Source organism: Electrona antarctica, assembly GCF_951216825.1.
Source record: "Electrona antarctica genome assembly, chromosome: 15".
Lineage (NCBI taxonomy): Eukaryota > Metazoa > Chordata > Actinopteri > Myctophiformes > Myctophidae > Electrona > Electrona antarctica.
In genome coordinates, this window is record NC_136796.1 from 11,901,281 (window position 1) to 11,924,592 (window position 23,312).

Genomic DNA, 23,312 nt, shown 5'->3' on the forward strand with positions numbered 1-23,312 from the left:
CCCTATTTGCCCCTGGCAAGTACATTTAGAGGAACATTCACTTATGTTAGCAGATCATGAGTTTATACCAACACAAAACCACCAGTGCTGTTGACAAAGTTTCACTGAGAATGTTTTCTTTACAATCCAATCTACTGATAGGCCTACTATAAATCCATGTAGATCAACTACAGACTAATATTGGATGGTGACCAACTGCATTTAGGAAATTATAGCTAATTTCTTAAAAAGAAAAAAGGAAAATCTCTTATGTTATGAAAGGGGGAACACTACTAGACTATTACTGTTTTAGTTAAAGGTAGTGTGATATTTCTTTGTTTAAAACAAAGGTGTTTGTTAAAAAGTGAACACCCGGCCTATCTGATGGTGCATTTTCAGGTGGTTTGCCAATTTCAGCCAATCGGCAGATCAGCATTTATCAGCTTAAAATGTATAGTGTTCCAGTTACAATGTTGTCTCCTCACTGCTCACTTCTTCATGCACTTCCAATTTCACTTGTTTATCTTGAATTCTGTATGAGTTCTCTCTCTTCTCCTGCTTGGATAAACTTTGTATCCTGACCTGAAAATGCATTTTCTGTATACTAAAGAGCTGGACTGGAGAGACAGGGAGACCTGCCCTGTTACTGAACAAACTATGGTAATGAATCATATAAAGAGCTATTTAGTAACATTTATTTTAGCAAAGAAAATGATGCGCCTTTAAATCCGCAACCCAGAATTTATTTTAAGGAATAAAACATGATTTACTTTAACCAATCTTATTCTGTAATATGTTAATACAATATTAATAGTACATCTGCAGTGGTTTGAGGAGGCGGTCTTCCTGCTCTCCCATTGAGACATTTAGACCCCGGTGCTGGGTAGGATACTGGTTAGACCCCGGTGCTGGGTAGGATACTGGTGACAGTGAGACATTTAGACCCCGGTGCTGGGTAGGATACTGGTGACAGTGCAGGCTTGTAGATCAGCTATTCTCTGTGCGCAACTAAACGCATTAGATAAGACAAGAAAAAAAACTGGTTACATTCCCAGTCTGTCTGCTTTTCTTCAGGGCAGACCTTGGAAGATGGGAGGCAATAATGACCAACCTCATTCCAGCTGAGCTTAGTACATGAACTAAGAAAATGGTGTCAAGCGAAAGATTGACCTGGCTCAGCTGAGATCAGGAGTTATTTCCCAGGTCATTGAGCGAATAATTGCCTTGTCTGGACTGACCTTGAATTATAGTACTGCAGAGGCCCCAAGAGTTTACAGTAGCATGCAGCTATATGCAGGTCTAGGATGTATTCTTTCCGCTTTCACAACTTGACAAAAAATAAACCCAAAGACATTTTCCTTTTTGAATAGTATTTTTAGAGAGATTAGTTGGAACATTGATACAGAGACAGCATCCCAAACCAGGGAGTAGGGACACATTTCTAGAGAAGAGAGACCACATCTGTTGGTCTCACCATCCTGTACTTTCATCCCAATTTGCATGCCATGTGCACAAAGGCACGAACATGTAATCATCCCGCTTCTGTTAATCTGCCTTTCTGTTTCTGCATGAGCATGAGTTAGGTTTTGTTCTACCACTACGCAATGCATTTAAAACAGCTTTTATACACTCTGCAGATCCGGAGATGCACTCATATGACTTGTCTTTATCCTTAGTTTGTTTAAAAAGAGAAAAAATGCCACAGGAACTGTGACCATGAGGGCAAATACCTCCATGCAAAAAACAAAAGTGGTTCAAAGAAGGCACAAAATAACTGCTGGTATCTGGCATTAAGGTCCGCTGTCATCAGTCTGACTATACATTAGGATGAGCTCAAACTGGTGTTTAAACATACTCTCACAACACTTATACCATTGGAGACAGGACAGCGCCTTAATGTGACCACTCCTTCTCTAGAAAGCCGGCTCTAAATGATCCTTAGTGGTTTTTCAACTTCCCTCGCCGTCCCTGAAAAAATAGAGAAGACAGAAAGTGAGCAAGTGTGCCAGTGCCCTGTCCTTTAATTTTCCCTCGAGGCTTTTTGTGAGGGAGTTGGTGCAAAGTGAAAGCTAAGTGTGCAGCTGTCCTCCTTGCCTACTGCTCGCCTTTTGTAAGACGCTTTCTTGTCAAGAATACTAATAGTCATACAGCCTATGGAGTCCACCCAGCTGGCCAGAAAACAACAAATAACACTTATTTGACCACCAAACAAGGCTATTTATTAGACACAAGTGTGTCATGTTTGCATCAACTGTTAGGAGCAGTGTATTTGATATACAGCTGCAGGCAGCAAGAGTGGAGTTAAGGCTAATTCATACTTTGTCATTATAAACGGAAAAGTTTTTATTGTAGAAAAATAATGTTTTAATAACCCTGATTAATGGCATTCTGCATTGTAGCATCTTTAGTGCACAATTGTATTGATTAATGTCTATAGTCTAGAAAGATGACTCTTACTGATTAAATGTAATACATATCGCCTAAATATGAGCGGGGTGTGGATCCAGAGCTGATGAATTTAATGCCTGTTCATTAGCAATTTATGTTGGCACAAAGAGATGGGCCAAACGTTCTGACACACACACACACACACACACACACACACACACACACACACACACACACACACACACACACACACACACACACACACACACACACAGAAGAAACAAATGCAGACAGACACTACCTCCTCTGTGCTCATTTATAGATGAGAGGCTCTTTTTTCACAATTTACCAATGGAGACAGTGATTTAGGGGCAGAGTTAGTAACCACAGCAGGAGTCCAAGAGTCTAGGAGTTTCCCTCAGTCACATCAAAAGCAGGACTAGCCCAAATGTCAAAATGAGATACAATGAAGATGCTAAATATTATGAACACTTCAATCTGCCTCCTCCTGCAGTACTGTACATCTCAGCTTCATGACTGAAGTTGAAGTCATTATGGATTAATATCTTTCACCTCATCAGTGTATTGTAATATAAAGATGAATTATACAGTAGTCTCATGCAGTTCAGTGGTTAACATCAGTTTATCTAGTACAGCACTGAATTATGTTGGAAAGCAGACAAATACGGTAGCAAAATAACAACAAAACATCTGTAATATTTGCTTATAAGGGCATCTTTCCAACCTCAAAGTCTACTTTCTAAGTGTTAGACTTCACTTAGAATGGACATTTCCAGCTCATGGCTTCTGCGTCAAGGTCATACTGTATAAGGTCAGCAGGGAGTGTGTTAATGACAGGGGTCCGACTGGTGGTGAAGCATTTGGCAGCATGTCCCCAGGCTGTGGAGATGTGTAATGACTTTTGGAGGTGATGATAACTAGCATGTGGTCGGAGACCAATGCTCCCAGCTTTCCCTGGGTATCCAGAGAAGCTGCACATGTTCATTCTGCTTTTACAGTAGCCTAATGTGCATCAGTGACAAGCGCCACTCGCCCAGTTTTTGAGGGGCGCTAGCCCCTCCTATAGCCTCTACAGGTTTAATTTGTTTGTTTTTCCTTAAACAAATGTCAAAAACGCCATTGACATGGACAGAGTTTGTTGTGTCCATGTTTGTTTTGACCGATAATTACGTCATAAAAGATGTGTATATATAGCGCCCCTCACTTCACACAGGTGTGATTTTTTGTTTTTGAGGGGCGCTAGCCCCTCCTATGCCCAGCTTTTGTGTGTTTGTGTGAATCATAGCAATGATTTGATTGGCTGAGCACGGAATTGAGATGATTTGATTGGCTGAACAATTGATGTACTATTGAGGATAAAAAGTGAGGGCAGAAAATTGAAGACACTTATTGTGATTGGCCGGACTAAAAGTGAGGAAGCCAATTGTGATTGGCCGGAATGTGATGATGTATGATGATAAGAGAGACAAGAGTGTGCTTTTTGAGTGGTGCAAACCACTCCAACAACTGGCTTTGTACCCGTGTACCCGTGTACCCGTGTTTGTTCGTACCAAAAAAACGAGCATGGTTGCTATGGTCACTGACATTACGTCAGACCACAGCTGATCAGGCTATATAAGACCTTGCACCACTCAGTTCACACAGAGTGAGATATATCTTATCGCAAGATATATCTTATCTTAATCTAATTGGCAGATTGTCATGTAAAGTGCTGGGCACATTCATGTTCCTCAGAGGAAAAACTGCCTTCTAGAGGGACTTTTACACTATGGTATTGTTCGACTCTGTTTTATGATCGCCTTGTGTATATTCATGCCCAGAATTGAGGGATATCCTCTATTCCGCATCTATTTGATCCCATACATACAGTATATCTTCTGTATCAATGTCAAGTATATCTTGACATTGATATAGAGATAGAGTAATAGTTATTCTAGAGCTGTCTAGTTACGTAGACAGCTCTAGAATTGCACTTTATGTAGTCATAGCACTTTATAGTACACATGTATAATATATTATATAGTATAGTATGTATAGTTTACATAGATACTCCACTGTTACGTTCTTAGTTTACGCATGATTCATGATAACTACTTTTTATATATGTGATGTATGCCATGCTTTTGTTATTGCTTAATGTAAATCGCTCTGGATTAAGAGCGTCTGCTAAATGCCTAAATTGTAAATTGTAGTAATCAGCAAGTCATTAGACTTCTCTCACTATTCCCAACTGTCTTTAGAAAGTGAAATTGAGGTAAGAATGCCTTCCAGTCAGGAACAAGTATAGCTATAGTTTGGCAAATTAAGTAAATTAGGTGCATCAGCTGACTGATGTGGATTCTTTTTGTCTTTCTAGCCCTAGTGCGCACCGCATGCAGTATATCTCTACTGTCGGCCTCTTAAGTATAACCATTGTTGGCAAATACAGAAACACAGACGTGTCAGTATGGTCTTACTCTGTAGGTGGTCCCTGCTGCTGGAATAAGGCAAAGCAAACTCACATGATAATTAGCTATGGAGGAAATAAAAGGGTACAGTACCATGTAACCATTGTTCCCTGCTAGTGACTGGAAACAGAGCGTTAGGCTAATTTATACTTCATCGCACAACTGTGTCAACACTTTCTTTGGTTGAAAATAGATATTTTGTTCGTCATACAACACAGTCAGCCGCGTGACACCATTTAAATAGCCTTGTGGGTCATCTAGGTACAACAGAGCACATAAAATACTAACTGAACAGAAAGCTGAAATGGTAATTTAACTGCATTAGTCCTTTTTCTAGTCTTCTTTACAACCAGTCAACCACTCAAATGTGTTTACAATGTATACCGTTTTGGCGGAGGCAACCAGGCACTAACCTCCTCATTGAGCACAGTTAGGGGTTCAGTGTTTTGCTCTGGGTCCAGGGACACTTTGACACGCAGCCAGGGATCGAACTGGGAATCTTCCCACTCCCAGATGGCCGCTTAATGTCCTGAGACACTGGCGCCCAATGTATGAAATTACTAGAAATTGATCAATTAATCTGTTATATAATTAAGTGTGAAACTGAAGCATATAAAGAGAGAAACAGAATGATGATTCTGATATGTAGCTTGCAGAGTTAGTTCAGTAAGATATACTCGAGCGGCTTCATGCTATGCTCAAGTAAAGGGCACAATACGCTGGGGTTAATACGCTGCATTACTATGTGGGTATATGTACAGTGTTTGCAAGACCCACATATCATACGCTGATGTGGCAGTCAGCTGACCAATTGGGCGGGGTATTTAAGCTCAACTAAGACTGGATTCTTCCTGCGTTCCTTCCTCTGCATATGCGTTCCTGGTGGTGTTATGCACTGTTTGCTCCCAGCACCACCGGTGGGCTCTCCTATTCCTGTTCCCCATGGGGGGTTGTTATTGCATATCTATCTCCCTGCTCTTAATGTTTAATGATGGTGTTTAATTGTGCCGAGCAGGGAGAAAAATGTAGCAGGGCCGAACACTAAGATAAAATATTATATGCACACTTGTATTCATTCAATAATAAATATTGGTTAAATCTATTCATCTGACGGTATGGTTATGGGTATGGTTTCAATTTTCAATTCTATGCTCTTTTAATCTTTTAATGTCTGTTCCTCTTTACCTTCTCAGACCATTTCAACTTCTTTCGTTACTGTGTGCAGTCTGCCATCTCACCTTGGCCTTCCCTGCCCAAACTCCACCTGCACAAGGTACCGTATCATGGATATATTGTTTTTAGTTAAACACTCCGAACACCCAGGACGAAGTTCTTTGTCCTTTCTATTAGTAACGCCCGTCGCCCAGGACGAAGTATTGTCCAAAAGACGAGTTTATTGATACGAGAACAGATCGCATGGCTGTATAGCCCAGGCGCGCCTCCTGGGATCTCCGCGGTGACGCGCAAGAGTGAGGCGTCATCGAAAAACTCCCTCCCCTGTTTAGCTGATGAAAACGAAAATCTTAAAACATTCATAAATCGCGATCTAAATCATCCCGTCTTTTTCTGAAAAAAGATCCTGTGTTAGACGGCGCTCCGCGGTCCAGTCGCTAGTCTCGATAGATTTATTCTTGTCTCCCGTTGTTGTCGATCGACTCTATAGTGATGTGGCTATTGTTAGCTGCTACACACCATCTTGAACTTCCGCCCGTATCGTCCGGAAAAGGCGTCCGTGTTTACAAATCGACTGGGCGCATGAATGTAATGGATTAAATAGTTCCGGGCAATTAAAGTGTTAAGGATCTTCAGAGAGAACCTTTTAAATAATATTTTTAACTACTTTCAACCTGTTGATGTTCATTATAGGTGATCATAAAAAAATAACATAACAGATGTACAAGCTCACAATGCATAGTAACGTGATGCATTGTGAGCTTGTAGATTGGCATACGACACTGTCGTACGAGTCGCGACAAAGTTGTTTTTAAAATCTGCGGGAACGCTCTGTATGTGTTATGTGATAGACTAACTAGAGGAGCCAGAATGGCTCCTCTAGTTAGGCAGAATGCCTGTGTGTCTTTGGCCAGCTGTGGGCGGGTTCACCTTGATGGGTGGGGTGTAGCAATCGGCAGGTGAAGAGTTTAAGGGGCACAGGTGTAACAAGCCAGTTAATTGCAGGTATGGGCACATGGGGAGATCATCCGTTTTTTACCGTCTAGGTGTCCATTTCTATTTGTAATAACAAAACTATGCAGTGATTCATTCTAATCTAAATAAATTCAGTTTCCCGTGCCCAGCCGAGTGGTTAATCGTTTAATAATAATCATTATTTCATAATCATGCATGTTCCCAAAGGTGATTTTTAATAGGAAAATGGTATCAAAACTCTAGTCTTATTCATAAATACACCATGGTTTGCGCAGTTTCTAAAGATTTCTATGGAAATTGCCAGCAAAGGTTTCTTCTTCGCTCTTCTCCATTAGATGTCCAGCAGCTCCAGGTGAATGTCCCCCACGCAGGTGTTCTGTCTGCCGCGCTGGGAGGCTCCATCACTATCCCCTGCTTGGTGTCCCTGTCCCCCACACCGGCCTCCGTATACCCTCCCATCGTACCCCGGACCAAGTGGAGTGTGGTGGCTAATGGGGAGGAGACGGAGATCCTGGTGGTACGAGGTCACAGGGTCAAGGTCAGCGAGGCGTACCGAGAGCGGGCCGCCTTGCTCAACTACACCGACTCGGCCGAGGACGTGTCACTGTGGCTGGGGGAGGTGCGCTCCAGCGACTCGGGCTACTACCGCTGTGAGGTGCAACAAGGCCTGGAGGATGCCAGTGACCTTGTTCAACTCCAGGTCAAAGGTACCTACATTTGTTTTTCTTCCCACTCATTCAATTACATTTTAATTATTGTCTCCACCAGGCCGAAGGCATGAGGAGAGAGTATGTTTTGCACTCCGTCTGTGTGTCCATGTGTGTGTGTGTGTCCGTCCGTCTTTTACCAGCTAATTTCCGGCACCGTTAACCCGGTCGATGCCAAACTTTGCACACACACTCCCTAGATGCCAACGATGAACCATATTCCATCCTGATTGGCTAACATTGGCTTTCAAAATTGGCAGGATTGGCCCGTTTTGAACAAAAACCCTCAAATCATGAACGCAGCGTGCCACCAACAGGTGGATTTCTGCAAAACACATTTTTGGAACAAAATGCCTCAAATCATCCAATTGCCATCCAAGGCGTAAGAAGAAATGGCACCCTTTTCACATTGGCTTATTATAGTCCCACGAGGAGGCCACAACCTGACCACAACCTGGTGGAGACCTGTGCCACGAGGGGCACTTTTTCTAGTTTCAATTGTTATGTTATCTAAAATATTATGAAGGAAAGAAAAGTTTTTGTTAATGCTGTGTGTGTGTGTGCGTGTGTGCGTGCGTGCGCGCATGCGTGCGTGTAGGGGTTGTCTTCCACTACAGGGATGCTGTGGGGCGGTATGGATTTTCCTTCAGTCAGGCCCAGCAGGCTTGCGAGGGCATTGGGGCTCACATCGCCACTCCTGACCAACTGCTGGCCGCCTATTATGATGGCTACGAGCAGTGTGATGCTGGCTGGCTTGCAGATCAGTCTGTTAGGTAGCCTATATTCCATAGGTTTCTAACCACATCCACATGAACCCTTGTGTCCCGATTCTGGGCATGTTATGATAGCAGAGCAAAAATAGACGAACATTCGGCGAAAATAACAGATCTACAAGCTTAAAATCTAAGTTTGTAGATCTGTTATTGACGTACGATATAGTATATCGCTGCTGTCAGGCAGAAACCTCCTATCTCCATATTAATTTTTTTGTGTAGCAGATCGACAAGCTCAAAACCTGTCACAAAGCGACACGTTTCGAGCTTGTCGATCTGCTACTTTTGATACTTTTGAATTTGAATCGTGAAAAGTAACAGTTTTGGACATACCCGACAGGCATTTATTTATGCATTACAAGACCCTTACTCGGGAACGATGCAAGTTGGGAATGCATGCCCTACCCGGTAATGTATACCCATTGTACCTGTCTGTTTCTCTTTTATGCCCATACATGAAGAAAGATATCTGTAGGCCTACAGACATTCAGATTCTGTATGTCTGTCTTTGTCCCTTTTATGCCCATATATGGAGATATGTGATGTTTGGTGGACAGTTTTAGTGGGATTGTACAATGGAAAGAGATGGGACATTATGTGTTGGCAATCTGTGCTTACATCGTTCATATTACCTATGGCTGAACCACTTCTTCAGCCTACACCTAAAACACAGTTGTTGTCTCCACCAGGCCGAAGGCATGGGGAGAGAGTATGTTTTGCACTCCGTCCGTCAGTCCGTGTGTGTCCGTGTGTCCGTCCATCCGTTACCAGCTAATCTCCGGCACCGTTAACCCGGTCAATGCCAAACTTTGCACACACACTCCCTAGATGCTAACAATGAACCTCTGCCCCAAATTCTCCAGAACGGCCTGTTGGAGCGCCACCTTGAGACCGGCTTTTGTACAACACATTTTTTTATATTACCCCTCCAGATTTTGTCCAACAATTCCGCAAATCGTTACACTGTATCTGTATAGTCATGTGCTCAAGACGGATATGTCCGGTATTTCATATTCCATCCTAATTGGCTAACATTGGCTTTCAAAGTTTGCAGGATTGGCCCATTTTGAACAAAAAGTCTCAAATCATGAACGCAGCATGCAATTTACGTGAAATCTTTCACACACTTTCCTACTAGGCTGAGGAATATATCCCACCCTTTTCACATTGGCCTGTTACAGTGCCACCAACAGGTGGATTTTTGCAAAACACATTTTTGGAACAAAATCATCCAATTGCCATCAAAGGCGTAAGAACAAATGGAACCCTTTTCACATAGAGCGCCGAAGTCCTGACGTCACTCGCTCATCCCCTCGATTCCCCTGTTTCACGGAAGTAATTTCATTGTGGTCCAAAATGAACAAGCTGTCTCTGCGTTAGGGAGGTGTCTCTGTATCGTCTACGACCGTCAGTCACTCATATATGATACAGTCTGTTTCTAGCGAAAATGTAACTAATTCAGTAGCAGTAACAATAGCGTTTTCTCTCAGTCAGTTGATTCTTCATATCTATATGAGATGGATGACATGTTTATTTTTCAAACACTGTTCTTATGAACGGTGAGGCGATACCCCTATGGGGATTACAATGCAAATAAAAAGTACATGAACCCGTGGATTTGCGCCCTCTACCGATATTGACGTCAGACTTCGGTGCTCTATTGGCCTACTATATCGCCACCAGGAGGCCACATCCTGACCTGGACTGGTGGAGACCTGTGCCCCGAGGGGCACTTTTTCTAGTTTGTATTGACACTTTCACGGCAAAAAACATTGTTAAAAATAACCTTTAAATGTAGTTGTTGATTCAGATTGTTTGCATTCTTGCACCACATTCACAGATATCCAATACAAGTGCCACGTGAAGGTTGCTATGGAGACATGGAAGGGCAACCAGGAGTGAGGAACTATGGCGCACTGGATCCAGATGACCTATATGATGTATACTGTTATGTGCAGCAAATCCATGGTAAGAATAGCCATCAGTGTAGGAAGATACAGTAATGAATCCTGCATAGGACAAAATATTGTCCCCCCCCGCGCAAAGAAAACCCGAAATATTTGTCTACACAGTCATATAATAACAAGTGCAGTTACTGTTACTGCATCATCATCTTCAGTCATAAGAAGGAAGCATTTCAATACAAAATGCTACAGTAAAACAGATTGATCAAATGAGAAGTATTCCATGCTGAAAGTGATACTGAATACATTGTTTTTTTCAAACAAGCACAAGCTTGTTTGAATCGGTCACGATGCTCAGAGTTCTCCTATTCACTTTTAATGCCGGGATATCGATTTCTGTATGTTTGTAAGTATCGATTTGTGTTCACAGGGGAGGTGTTCCATGACCCCAACCCACAGCAGCTGTCATTTGAGGAGGCGCAGTCGTATTGCAAGGCTGCAGGGGCGGTGCTAGCCACGACGGGGCAGTTGTATATGTCGTGGAGTACGGGACTGGACCGCTGTAGCCCTGGCTGGCTTTCTGACGGCAGCGTGCGTTACCCCATCATCACGCCCAGGGAGAGGTGCGGAGGTCACCAAGCTGGAGTGAAAACCGTCTATCGCTTCAGCAATCAAACTGGCTTCCCAGAACCTGCCAGCATTCATGATGTATATTGTTTCAACGGTCTGTATACCTTTGATACATTTTGGGTGGTTGAATGCAGAAAGGAAAATCAAATGTATTTGGTGTTTTTGTGCAAAGTATGGTATTTGTTATGAATTATTGTTCCGTCCTGTACTTAAGATATTTTTGGGGGGGTGGGGGACACATCTTAAAGCTTATAATTGATTATCTTTAAATATAGTATTCTGGAAACCTAATTTTGCTAGCCACGGAATTGAGTTACATACTATCCTTTAGATATAAACAACATTGGTTCTATTCTTCTGATATCAATCTTTTTGTAAAAGGTGTTACACTTTTTCAAATGGTTGATGTGTAATCAATTCCATGTCAATGTTATCAATCCGTACAGAGAATGGAGGTCCTCATACCGAGTCTCCCATGGACTACATGGCCACAGAACCTGAGGAGATTGGACAAGATGTGGTCATTCTCATGGAACCAGCACAAGAAATTCGTTTGAACCTCCAGTCTGAGCAAGTGGAACGAGAGGCTCAGAGCGTGCTAGAATCCATTTCCATTTCCCCAGGTCCTTCTGTTGGGGAAGACCTGGTTGAGACACCACCCACAGCTGTGTCCATCATCACAGAAACTCCAAACGGCACCACAGAAACTCTAAACAAGCCCACATCCTCTTTGGATTTCCTCCAGCCCTTTGATGAAACACATCCCACAGAAATGGATGACAATCTCCAACATCCTACGGCATTTAATGCTAGCAACACAACCGATGCCTATTATCCACCATTTACCACATCATTACTGCCCAGTGACAACAACAAGACCGCTTCCATCCATGACCGAAACGTCAGCCTTCCACAGTTGGAAGTATCAAACCCAGACTTTCCTGAACCATCGTATGAGCCTCACAGGCATTATCAGCCAATGCCAGACATGAACCTTACAGAACACGAGTCCCAGCCATCTGATGGTTCCAAGCACTTCCAACCAATGCCTGAGACCAACTTAGATTTAGACGGATCCAAAGCCAACTTCAGCAGCCAGGGTCAAGTGAATACCACAGGAAGCACCTCTATGACCCTTGACACCACAATTCACCCAGTGCAGACATCTTTCTCAACTTTGTCCCCAGGAGAAGTAGGAGAAGATCTTAACCAAACAGCCCAACCTACGTTCTCTTCCCACAGTGACCTAACCTCCATGTGGATCCCTTTGGAAGGCTCTGCAGATGATTTACAAGGTATATGACTAGTGAAATTCTGATGGAAACAAAGGCTTACGCAAAGGCTAAAATGTAATTTGCAATCATAGCATGTTATGTATAGATGCCAAGTGAATTTCCTATAGTGTGTATAGTTTCAATGTACATATAATATTATACGGCTTAGACTGATGATAGGTTATTGGTTTACCTATGATCATATATTACTAGATTGCTATTTCTATGCATTGGATGTATTACCTAGTTTTTTCCTTATTTACTGTAAATTGCTCTGGATTAAGAGCATCTGCTAAATGCCTAAATTGTAAATATTTACTCGGATCTCATAATTTTGTTTTTCAGACACTGAAACAGACAGTCCCACTGCAACGGCCCAATCCTTCACTTCCAATTTCATCCCTCACCTGTCAGCTTCTGTCGAGGCCACCGCCATTCCTACAGAGTCTCAGACTGGACTCGCAGATCCTAGAAACTCGTCTAACATAGGCCAAAATGTGAACTCTACAGCAGCACATTCTTGGGGGACCTCAGTTTCTAGACAGGAAGGTAGCACCAGCGTAGAATTTGGTGAAACCGAAGAACACATAGTTTCTGAAGTGGGTTTATCCACCACTAAAGCCTCAGAGCTGTCCAACACCTCCCAGTTATCTGCAAAATATCAAACATCGCCCTACAGATTAGATGCCGATCCGACAACCACTGACCATGAGGATGGAAGTGGGCATGAGCTAGCCACAGCTGAACCAACACTAGGAGAAGAGATAACTGTGCTCGCTGTGAATCCCCAAACATCCCAGTGGGAGCTGCTGCACACCACTGACATACCCCAAGAGTCTCTAGATGATCTGGAGTACACCAAAGTTCCCTCTTCGAATTTCTCAGCAGTTGCTCCAGGTTCCACAGCAGAATCAGACGTCTCCAGGACAGAGCCCAACGCTGCTACTATGACAACCTCCGTGCAGTCGACATCACACACTTGGAGTCCAACCACTTCAATGGCACCGGGTTTCCATGAGCCAGCTGATCCACGGAAGGTGACAGCCCTTACTATACCACCGGTGAATCAAGGCCGGGTGGACCCTGAATTTAGTTTCACCCAGCCGCCCACGCTGCTCATTTTGCCCAATGAGAGGGCTGCTGTGGGCAGTGCAGGGACACTTTCAGGTAACCTCAAATTCACCCTAATGACCCTAACTGTCTTCCTGCTTCTCAATACAATGATTCACTAAATCCCTGGCCTCCCCCAACCTGCCTTGCTCCTTTTGTCTGTAAACCACAACCTTTCAAATGACTTCCTCAACTTCATCTCTCACTCCCGTCTAAATAAGACTACTTTGACTGTTCCCACTTCCTCCACTTCCTTAAAATACTCCTCACCCTTCTAATTGTGACTACCCTTCAAGATACTCACACCTGGGATGTCTTCCATTTGACAACTCACAACTTTCAACAAGCCAGTCTGGTTGTGCATGATGTCCCCCCCTCCCCCTTCCCTCACCTAAAGAATGACTTCTGTGAAGTACTGTATTGTCTGGAAAATCTGAATGTTTCAGTGCTTCTTCTGCGATGAGTTTCCTCTGTGAGAGTGATGTCCAGGTTAAAGTGCTGCTGGGCCGACATTGTCATAGTACATTGATGATGATCAATGGATTTAACTCTCCCCGACCTTAGTGTTTTGACTGCACATCAACATCTTCTGCCTAAACTGTCAGAAATCATTGAAAGTTTCTTTCTGCGTTGATCTGGAATTAACTAGATAAGGGACTTGAACTTTCACTTGGCTGTAGCAGTACTAATGTTGAATGTTGAGTGATCAAAGCAACTGCAATAATGTTTTTTTTTTATAGATGATGTTGTTTAAGAACAGATAGAGTTTAAGTTGTTTAGCTCCAAGTTGCACTCTTTCATCAGATTTAAAATTCTCATTATAATTCTAGATGGACTTGTAATGATATTGTAGCACAGAATACCATGTTTGCTAAGCACAAACAATGTTGAATCTAATGTTAGACAGGCCTGGTGATAGAGCTGCATTATATTAGTAATACTGTGTTGGTTAAGTAACCCCATTCCATATTTCTTTATACTATAGGTCACTATCTGGGTCATGGACAGTAGTTGAATGAATCACTGACAAATGTGTTCTTTTCCTTCAGCTCCATAAATGATATAGGCTAAAAGTTTGATTTGTTTCCTTAGTGTTACCTACTTCCTTACTGTACTGCCACAAAGCCAGAGTGCATTAACTATGAAAGAAAAGAATCACTGATAAATGGATTTGAAAGTGTTTTAACTGGTCAGCCAAATGAGATATTGGCATATACCAGTAGGCCTAAGTGATATTACACTAATTGTATAAATGTTCTTCAGGTAATATTGTTTGACCCCCCCCTATAGTTTGACCTTTTTAATTGGGATACACAAATAAGTTGGTGTGACCAAAAATGTATACTGCACTTTGGCTTTGTAGGGCAGTGTACATGGTTCAGGCCGTCAGAATATAGGTGTAGATAGAGCTGTGTCAGCAGCATTTAATTGGAGGATTAATTCATTGGAGATTAAGCTCACTGCTATGTGGAGACAATACCATTAAACTGTAAATCTGCATCAATTGTTAGCCTTTGATAAATTGTTGAGATTCTGAGAAGCTGACATGGAAATGACTAATGAAAATGAATTCTGAACCAAAGAAAATGTGCATGTTCTTCAAATCACCCCCACAAATACTTACACCAAATCATTACAAGCATGTTTTGTTTTTCCTTAATAATGTTGTTGATGCTTCTTGTATCAATACTGTGACAAATTCAAATAATCTCTAACTAAATATGCCACCACAGTCAATGCCAGGCAATTGGCAGGCATACATATCACCTTCATCATTATCGTCACATTGGATGCACTTCCTAAAACAAACCTAGGCCAAAACCGCACCAATGCAACTCCTTGCAACAAAACAGTTTTAAGGACATGTCACATCAATGCAACATCTTGCAACTGCCATTGGTGATTATGGTTTCATGCAACTCCATGCAACCATACTCGCAACCGTTTGGTTGCAAGGTTTGTGGTTTGGGCCTAAATGTTTTTGTTTTTCTTACAATGAGAGTCCTTTTTTTAAACAATCAATAGGTTCCATAACCTGCAGCTCCTGCAACATGCTTAGAAGAACCCAGTGTACATTTTCAAAAACATCAAGGTCTATTTTTTTCTTCTTTGTTTTTAAATTATTCCTGGGGTGATAGAATTAACTGATATCCAGTTATCCACAACTCTCTCTTTCTTTCTTTCTTTCTTTCTTTCTTTCTTTCTTTCTTTCTTTTCACTTGACTGCATGTAGCAGTACTATATTGATATGTGACAACAGAAATGTTGACTGATCAAAGCAACTTTCTACCACTTTGGAACAAACCATATCTTAATGGTAAGATCTCCTGGTCTATTAAAAAAACTGTTTATGGCCTGGTGAATAAGGTAGGCTACAACGGGGAACAAGCCCACCTTCATAATCGGCTTCATATTGGACTTTTATCATAGGCATGGAACTAGTTTGTCTGCCTCATAAGCAGAACACCTTAGTTTATGTCATTACCTTTCTATAGCATTTTCAGATTATGGTTGAATGTATTTTAAATACAACCAGAGGAACAGCAACATACAGTTAGTATACTCAATCTCATGTCTCCAATGCTAGGTATTTATTTGTTTTACTCCTAAGAAAAGAATAAGATATATATAAGAGGCGGTCCTTCCTTGTATAGTCACAGGTTGTCTTTTAAACCCCATCACAAACTTTGAACACGATTTTTTCTGCAGCAGCTTGCTCCGTTTGCACACTGCACTCCCTGGTGGCTCTTAGTGGTAATTACAGATCATTACAATAATTTGGGTGCTATGAAGTTTAATCACCCTTAGAAGCAGAAAAATACACCTAAACTACAATAGACATACTGGGATAACCCATATGGTTTGCAGATATTCATCCTGATCCTATAACTGTATAACATATAAGTGAACTATGTGTCTTTATGTTCTTAGGAAGTTAAGCACCACTAATCCCGACAGCTCTTGTTGCCTATGTCCTTATGACCTTTTCCTCTTTCCTGACTTCCTTGCACTTGAAATTTACACTCTCACAAGTCTTAAACAATATGATATGCAAAGTTGTTCTAGCCCCTTTGTTCTGTTTCAGATGTTTGTCTGGAAGACCCCTGCACCAATGGAGGCACTTGTACTGAACAGAGTGGGCTCCCCAAATGCCTCTGTCTGCCAAGCTATGGAGGTGACCTCTGTCAGATAGGTAAAGTGTTCAGCTCATTCGCGATGGAATGTATTTTTTCATTTCAATGTATTCCCAAAACAGGTCCCACATGATACATTGTATAACAACAATGCAGATCTCCGAGTATCAGATGAAATCCACTGCAATGCATACAGTACCTTTAAAATGTTCATAATTTGCACTATTCTAATAGCAAGTATTCCTGGAACAACTGAGTAAAAACTGAAATACTGAACAAAAACTGTTCAGGCTGACTCGGGGGAAAAAAAAACGTCTACAGATTTGGTTTTCCTTTGTCGTTCTTCCAGACCTCGAGCAGTGTGAGCCAGGCTGGGAGAAGTTCCATGGTTTCTGCTACCGTCACTCTAGCCAGCGTCTGAGCTGGGAGGTGGCAGAGCAGCACTGTCGCATGGTGGGCGCTCACCTGGTGTCCATCATGACCCCAGAGGAGCAGAGCTTCATCAACAGTAGGTGCATGGGTTGGTGCATGGTTAGTGCTACACAGAGTGATCTGTAAGGGTGGGTGATTGAGGTAGACCTTTATTGATCCCACGGGGAAAATGCACGAATGCACAATGGACAGTCTTAACATCACGTCCCGTGTTTTATGATTCAGCTGATGGCTTTGCTCTGGGGGGAGCTGTTTGCGGGGCAGGGCCAAAGTGGTGACCTTCTGATTGCCTGCCCTGTTGACCTCTTTGCTCACTAGGCTCTAAAAGCTGTAACAGAAGCCCCATCTTTCCTTATGCAGTGGGTTTACTGGACATGAATCACTACCACACAGTAAAATCTTCCATGTTAATTTTAAGTCGGTGTTAAAATGTAACCATATGGACCCTTTGCACACTCTCAGAATTACAAATGGATAAATTAACACTTCAGATTTTTTAAGCTTAATTGGACTCTCTAGTTGAATTATGTGCAGTCCCCAACCCAATAGGTCTAATGCTCGTACTGTATGTGAAACTGACTAATATTCAACCCCAAATTAATGTTTAGGAACTGTCACAGGCCATGACAGAAAGAAAACTCCCAAATCCAATTTAATTTAAAGCAGTTAATGAAGAATTCAATCTTTCAAGATTGTGGAATGATTGTCTGGCTTGAGAGACTATTAAAATCATGGATTGAGGACTGTTTGTCATCTACTCTGCCACACCAGGTAATTACAAAGAATACCAGTGGACTGGACTAAATGATAGGACCATCGAAGGGGATTTCCGCTGGTCTGATGACAACCAGATGGTGAGTCAGACATCATCCACTGAGCAGATCATACCACAATCTCATTCTAATCCTCAATTTGCAGTTTGAGTGGTGTAAACCACTCCTACAACTGGCTTTGTTAGTTTACGTGTCTGTTCGTACCAAAAAATGAGCATGGTTTGTTAGTTTACGTGTCTGTTCGTACCAAAAAATGAGCATGGTTGCTATGGTCACCCAGTTCACACGGGTGTGATTTTATTACGTCAGACATTACGTCAGACCACAGCTGATCAGTCTATATAAGACCTTACACCACTCAGTTCACACGGGTGTGATTTCTTTTATTATTCTCTTGTATGTACTGTACTGTAAATCACCTTTGATGTAATTGTACAGTGATGTGTTTTTCTTTACTCTTTCTGTGTGTAGCTCTATGAGAACTGGTATAAAGGACAGCCAGACAGCTATTTCCTGTCTGGTGAAGACTGTGTGGTCATGGTATGGCATGACGAAGGGCGTTGGAGTGATGTACCATGCAACTACCACCTGTCCTACACATGCAAGAAAGGCACCTGTGAGTAAAAACCACATGTCTAATCCCCTGTCGAGTCATACTAAGGACTGTAAAAATATAGGTTTAATCCCCTGCCGAGTCATACCAAAGACTGTACAATGGTTGTGTGTGTGTGTGTGTGTGTGTGTGTGTGTGTGTGTGTGTGTGTGTGTGTGTGTGTGTGTGTGTGTGTGTGTGTGTGTGTGTGTGTGTGTGTGTGTGTGTGTGTGTGTGTGTGTGTGTGTGTGTGTGTGTGTGTTAAGCTTGTGTAGATCGGCCATTTCCAAATTGCCAAAGTATATATATAGGTCTGAACTGAAGTGGTTTTGTAATAATAATCAAAGTAACTAATGTTTTCAAATATTTATAGTGGAGTAAAATATTTGCCTTTGAGATGTAGTAGAGTAGAAGTATAAAGACGAATGTATAATACAGTTCTAACGGAATTAGAACTGTAAGCAACAGAGATGTAGTGATGTGGAAGAGGAGGTGCAGTGCCCCATCTAGCGACTGAATGTAGCCTATAACACCTTTAACGTCTTTGACATTCCATTCACATGACAACGTTTTACCAACAGCTTCATGCGGTCCACCACCCAAAGTGAAACACGCAACCATTTTCGGGAAGGTTCGCCAGAGGTATGAGACCAACGCAGTCATCCGTTACTACTGTGCAAAGGGCTTCCAACCAAGACAAAACCCCCTGGTGAGATGCCTCCATGGGGGAAAGTGGGAAAAACCCCAGGTCGTCTGCCGCCGTGGTAAGTTCAAAGATCAGCCTACTACTACATTTAAAATGGGTAGAAAATGGTTAAAAAAGAAAAATAATATAATAACTCAGTTAACATAAATGACGTGTCATTTATACACACAGAATCTCAGGTATGATAACAGTAAGCCTTTTACAGGTATTGTAAGTTAGTAGTTAGTGTTTTTTCACTCATGCTAAACTAGATGTGAATGAGCTGAAGTATTTCTGCGGTTGCTGTACTTTATAAGAGAGATGTCATCTCAGAAGACATACTGTACAAGGCAAAAAAGTGCTTGAGTCAATCAATCCAAGGACTTGGAAAACAATGTAATGTAACATTTAAATGTTACATTTTTTCCCTCACTGTATATGTTTCTTTTCCCTTTTTCCCTCCATTATGATGAATTCCTGTTCTGTTCTTTGTCTATATAGAAGTGTCTATTTGTACGTCTCTAAATGTTTTTGATGAATTGAACATGGTGGACCCTATTGGAAACAAGTGTAATGCTTAATTGGGTCGTCCACTCACAGTTAACAGCCTTTGTATTGAGTTTGTGCTTGAAATGTACTGTAATTCTGCAAACTGTTAATAAATATTTCAATCAATCAATCAATCATTATACCTTTTACGGTTGAACGCTTCTTTTCTTTTTTTTCATGATATTTATACGTATGTTCGGTGTTTATTCCTTTCAGAAGTAGGAAGAGCGGCTCAGATCACTAGAGTCACATCACTGACCACTGGAAGCCCTGAGATGATTGAGGAGGACATGACAACCACAGCTCAGCCTCCACAGTACTGGGATATTATGTTCACAAACTAAATTCTCCCGTAGTTTTATAATTTCCTATCTTGAAGCTCTACTGTTGTAATATGAAAAGGTGAAACAAATTAAACAAATGCTTTCACCAATGAATGCTCTAAAACAGGATAAGGGATACTGGCACAGCAGCAGCAGGACACAGGCCAAGGAACCATAGTACGATTTTATTACTCAAGACCTCTAGTCTCACAGCAACTGATTTATCATTTGTGGATGGGGAGATTTTGATTGTGAGCCAAATTATCAATAAAACCAGTTTAGAGCTAAGCATTATGACAAAAGTTAGTTTCAAGAACCAATTTATAATTTGGGCTTAATCAGATGGAGGGAAATGGCATAGGAAAACAACAGCAGGTCTGTTTTAAAAACTAAAAAACTATTATTAATTTGAATATCCAAAGGTGCTCTCTGTTTCTTCTGGATGTTGACATGTCAACTCTAAATTACCACATGCACAGTCAAATCCTGAGTGTTTTGTATAGGTAAATCTTTACACGTTCTCAGAGTTAGCACTTTGGCTTTACTGTGTGCCACTGCCAACTCCAAATCCACAGAAAGCGCAACTCAGCAATTAACATTTCTATATATTTTCTTCCCTTTGTTTTAAAGAAAACGGTGCTAATACCCTTTAACCTTTATGAAGTTTACAAGAGAGATTTCCAGTTTTGATACTATTTAAAAGGCAAATATCTTTTTTGTTTTTACAATTCATTCAAATTGTTACAACTAATTTCAAATGTACAAACTAGGATAGAAAGCACAATGGCAGTGTATTTTGTGGCACACAGTATTTGGCAGAGAGGTCAACCATGCCTTTATGCAATGAATATAAATATACATTTTCATGATTGTTGACCATATCTCACTGAAAGATAGCTTTCGTTTCCTATCGACACAGTTCTGTTCATCAGCTTTATGTTGTAATAAAGTTTGGTAGAACAGAACAATGATTAAATGGCACATTCATCTTAACAGTGTGTGTGTGTGTGTGTGTTTGTTGTTATTTGTTTGTTTGTTAGTGCTTAAACAGCCTCCTTGGTTGCTTTATTTTATTAGTATTGTTATTTTAAAGAATATAAAAGATTCAATTAATTAGAGTGACACAAATCTAGAAAACAAATATGCTTAGTTTGGCAGTCGTTTCATCCTACCACCAGATGGCATCATTGAGCCATGATTTGTTTGGAATGGTGCATGGGATTCTGACTGATGTGGAAATGTAATCACACACTGACCACCAGTGGAATTAATGTAATGCCACTAATTAATGACATGGACAGCCAATACATATAACTGTAACTGCCACTGAAATTAGCCATTTAACTGGTGTGATGCTATTAAGTAAATTAATGATGTGATGACATGACTACAGCAGTCTACAGGCAGTAAAACTTATTTCGATACACAGCACTTGGCTATTGTGACTAACCCTTGCACTCCCTGCTGCTTTTAATGTTTGGTGCTGAGGATACGTTTATTCGATTGTTGCACCAAATACATAGACTGGTTTTCCCTGGGATTTCAATTGTAATTTCAAGAAAGAATCGCCTAATGTATACTTATAGACTTCTCTTTTCCAAAGAGAGGCCGTTTTCACTTAAGCCCTATTTTATTTTATTTTTTTAATTTTTGGTAATTGTGAAAATGTGGGAGATTTTTTTAAACCTTTTGGAATGTTTTAACTTCTCAAAATGTTCTACATACCCAAAATAGCGATGCCGCATTGAAAGTGCCTAAATTAACATGGAGTATTATTGACTAAACGATATTAAAGCACATTCCATTCCATTACCAGCAAGGTTGCCATTGAGCAAGGCACTTAACCCCCAACTGCTCCACAGCGACCAACAATAATGGATTGTGTGGGCAGCTCCTCTATAGTGTGAATACGAACATGGGGAACTCTCTCCCTCCTTTCACACTACTATGTCAATAAAGACAGGGCGTATTAGTAGACCTGATCATCAGTGGGAAGAATATAGATTGGCGGATGTTCAGAGATGTGGTTTCTGGTAGAGCAGGGTTACGGTTCTCAGGCCTTCAATAGACTGACATGACATGGTATGAATGCCGAAGGTTGGTGTCCTTCCTTGGCTTCCCCTCTGCCATAGGGCCAATAGCATGGCTCCAGATGGGGCCGCATTGTGTCCAGTGACCCCAAAGGTCATGGGGTCAGAAGCGGTTGAACAGAGGCCATGTGTTTAAGAGCTGTTAATGGAGTTCCACCTTCTTCCAAAGGACGTGTGGCTCACTAATTGAGGGCCAGCCTCAAGATTTGTCTCCCCACCTCCCACACCCCAAGTACAAGGTCCTTGACACCCAATAATGACCATGCAGCGAGCATGTGCACTGTATTTTGAGGTGACATATCTAGGGAATTTATAGGAGGGAGGCATATATTTAGTAAAATTGTAACGTGTTTAATCATGGGGAACATTTTTATTCCTTGTTTACATTAAACATTCGTTTTTATTTTGTTTAACCAAAGCTTTATTCCTGTTCTACACCAAGGTACTTAACTTTATTTACATAGTATTTTAAAGACAAACAGGGCATATCCAATATGTCCAATACCATTTTTGCCTTTACTGTCTGTATGTGCACTGGAAATACTGGAAATGATTCCAGGTAATTAGCAAGGTTATGCCGGTTAACCAGAAGCAGGCAGTATTTTTCAATGAACTCTTTGGATTAAATGCACAAAGGTGGTGGACTTCACAAGATGCTGTTTTCCCTATGAGAATTAAAGCCGGCGGGTAAAAAGACCAGTTGAAAAGGCGTGCCAAGTTGGCTGGGAACCCTAATGATACGCTTTACCCACAACCCCTCACCCCACCACCACAGCATGCTGAGATACAAACAACCATTGTGGCTAATGTGTCTTGCATTCCAATTTGGCCAAATGCTTATTGTTATAGGGACTGAGTTGTCGAACCTTTCCTCTCGTATACAGATGAAATACACATGTAATGAAAAACGAATTGTATATGATACTTGCAAATGCAAGTGTCACATACGTGAAAACACACACACACACACACTCACACGCACACGCACACAGCACAGCACAGCACAGCACAGCACACAGAAAAAGAGACATATCTCAATTTTGATGCATAATCTCATTTTGGAGTTCTGCCTTTTCTATTTCATATATAGTTAGGTAAAATAATCAAAACTATTAAAGGCCTTCAGTTGAAAATAATCTCAAACTCCACTGTAACAGTTCAGTTCTGTCCTGCTCAAGTGCTCAATAATGGCATAGTTGATATATTTTCCTTTCTGTGAATTACTAATAATACTTGCTATTGACATGATAAAAAACTCTCTCCAACCCTGAATGATAGTTTTGTGAGATGGGAGAATGCCAATTCTCTATTTACTTCCCCACGAAATGAATAAGAACTTAGCCCATGAAAAAA

General features: G+C 41.4%; 1 protein-coding gene across 1 annotated transcript; it reads left to right on the forward strand.

The window, feature by feature from the left end:
* Positions 1-3,310: 3,310 nt before the first annotated feature.
* LOC306937922 (brevican core protein-like) lies at positions 3,311-20,845 on the forward strand (the record flags this gene model as incomplete). Its single annotated transcript, XM_079521949.1, has 16 exons — positions 3,311-3,346; positions 4,629-4,642; positions 4,745-4,828; positions 6,029-6,108; positions 7,319-7,690; positions 8,289-8,463; positions 10,304-10,431; positions 10,798-11,091; positions 11,444-12,292; positions 12,617-13,438; positions 16,467-16,574; positions 16,865-17,023; positions 17,719-17,801; positions 18,192-18,336; positions 18,894-19,076; positions 19,763-20,845. The coding sequence occupies 16 exons, from the start codon at positions 3,311-3,313 to the stop codon at positions 19,888-19,890; spliced, it is 3,660 nt and encodes a 1,219-aa protein (XP_079378075.1). The 3' UTR covers positions 19,891-20,845.
* Between the last annotated feature and the right edge of the window lie 2,467 nt (positions 20,846-23,312).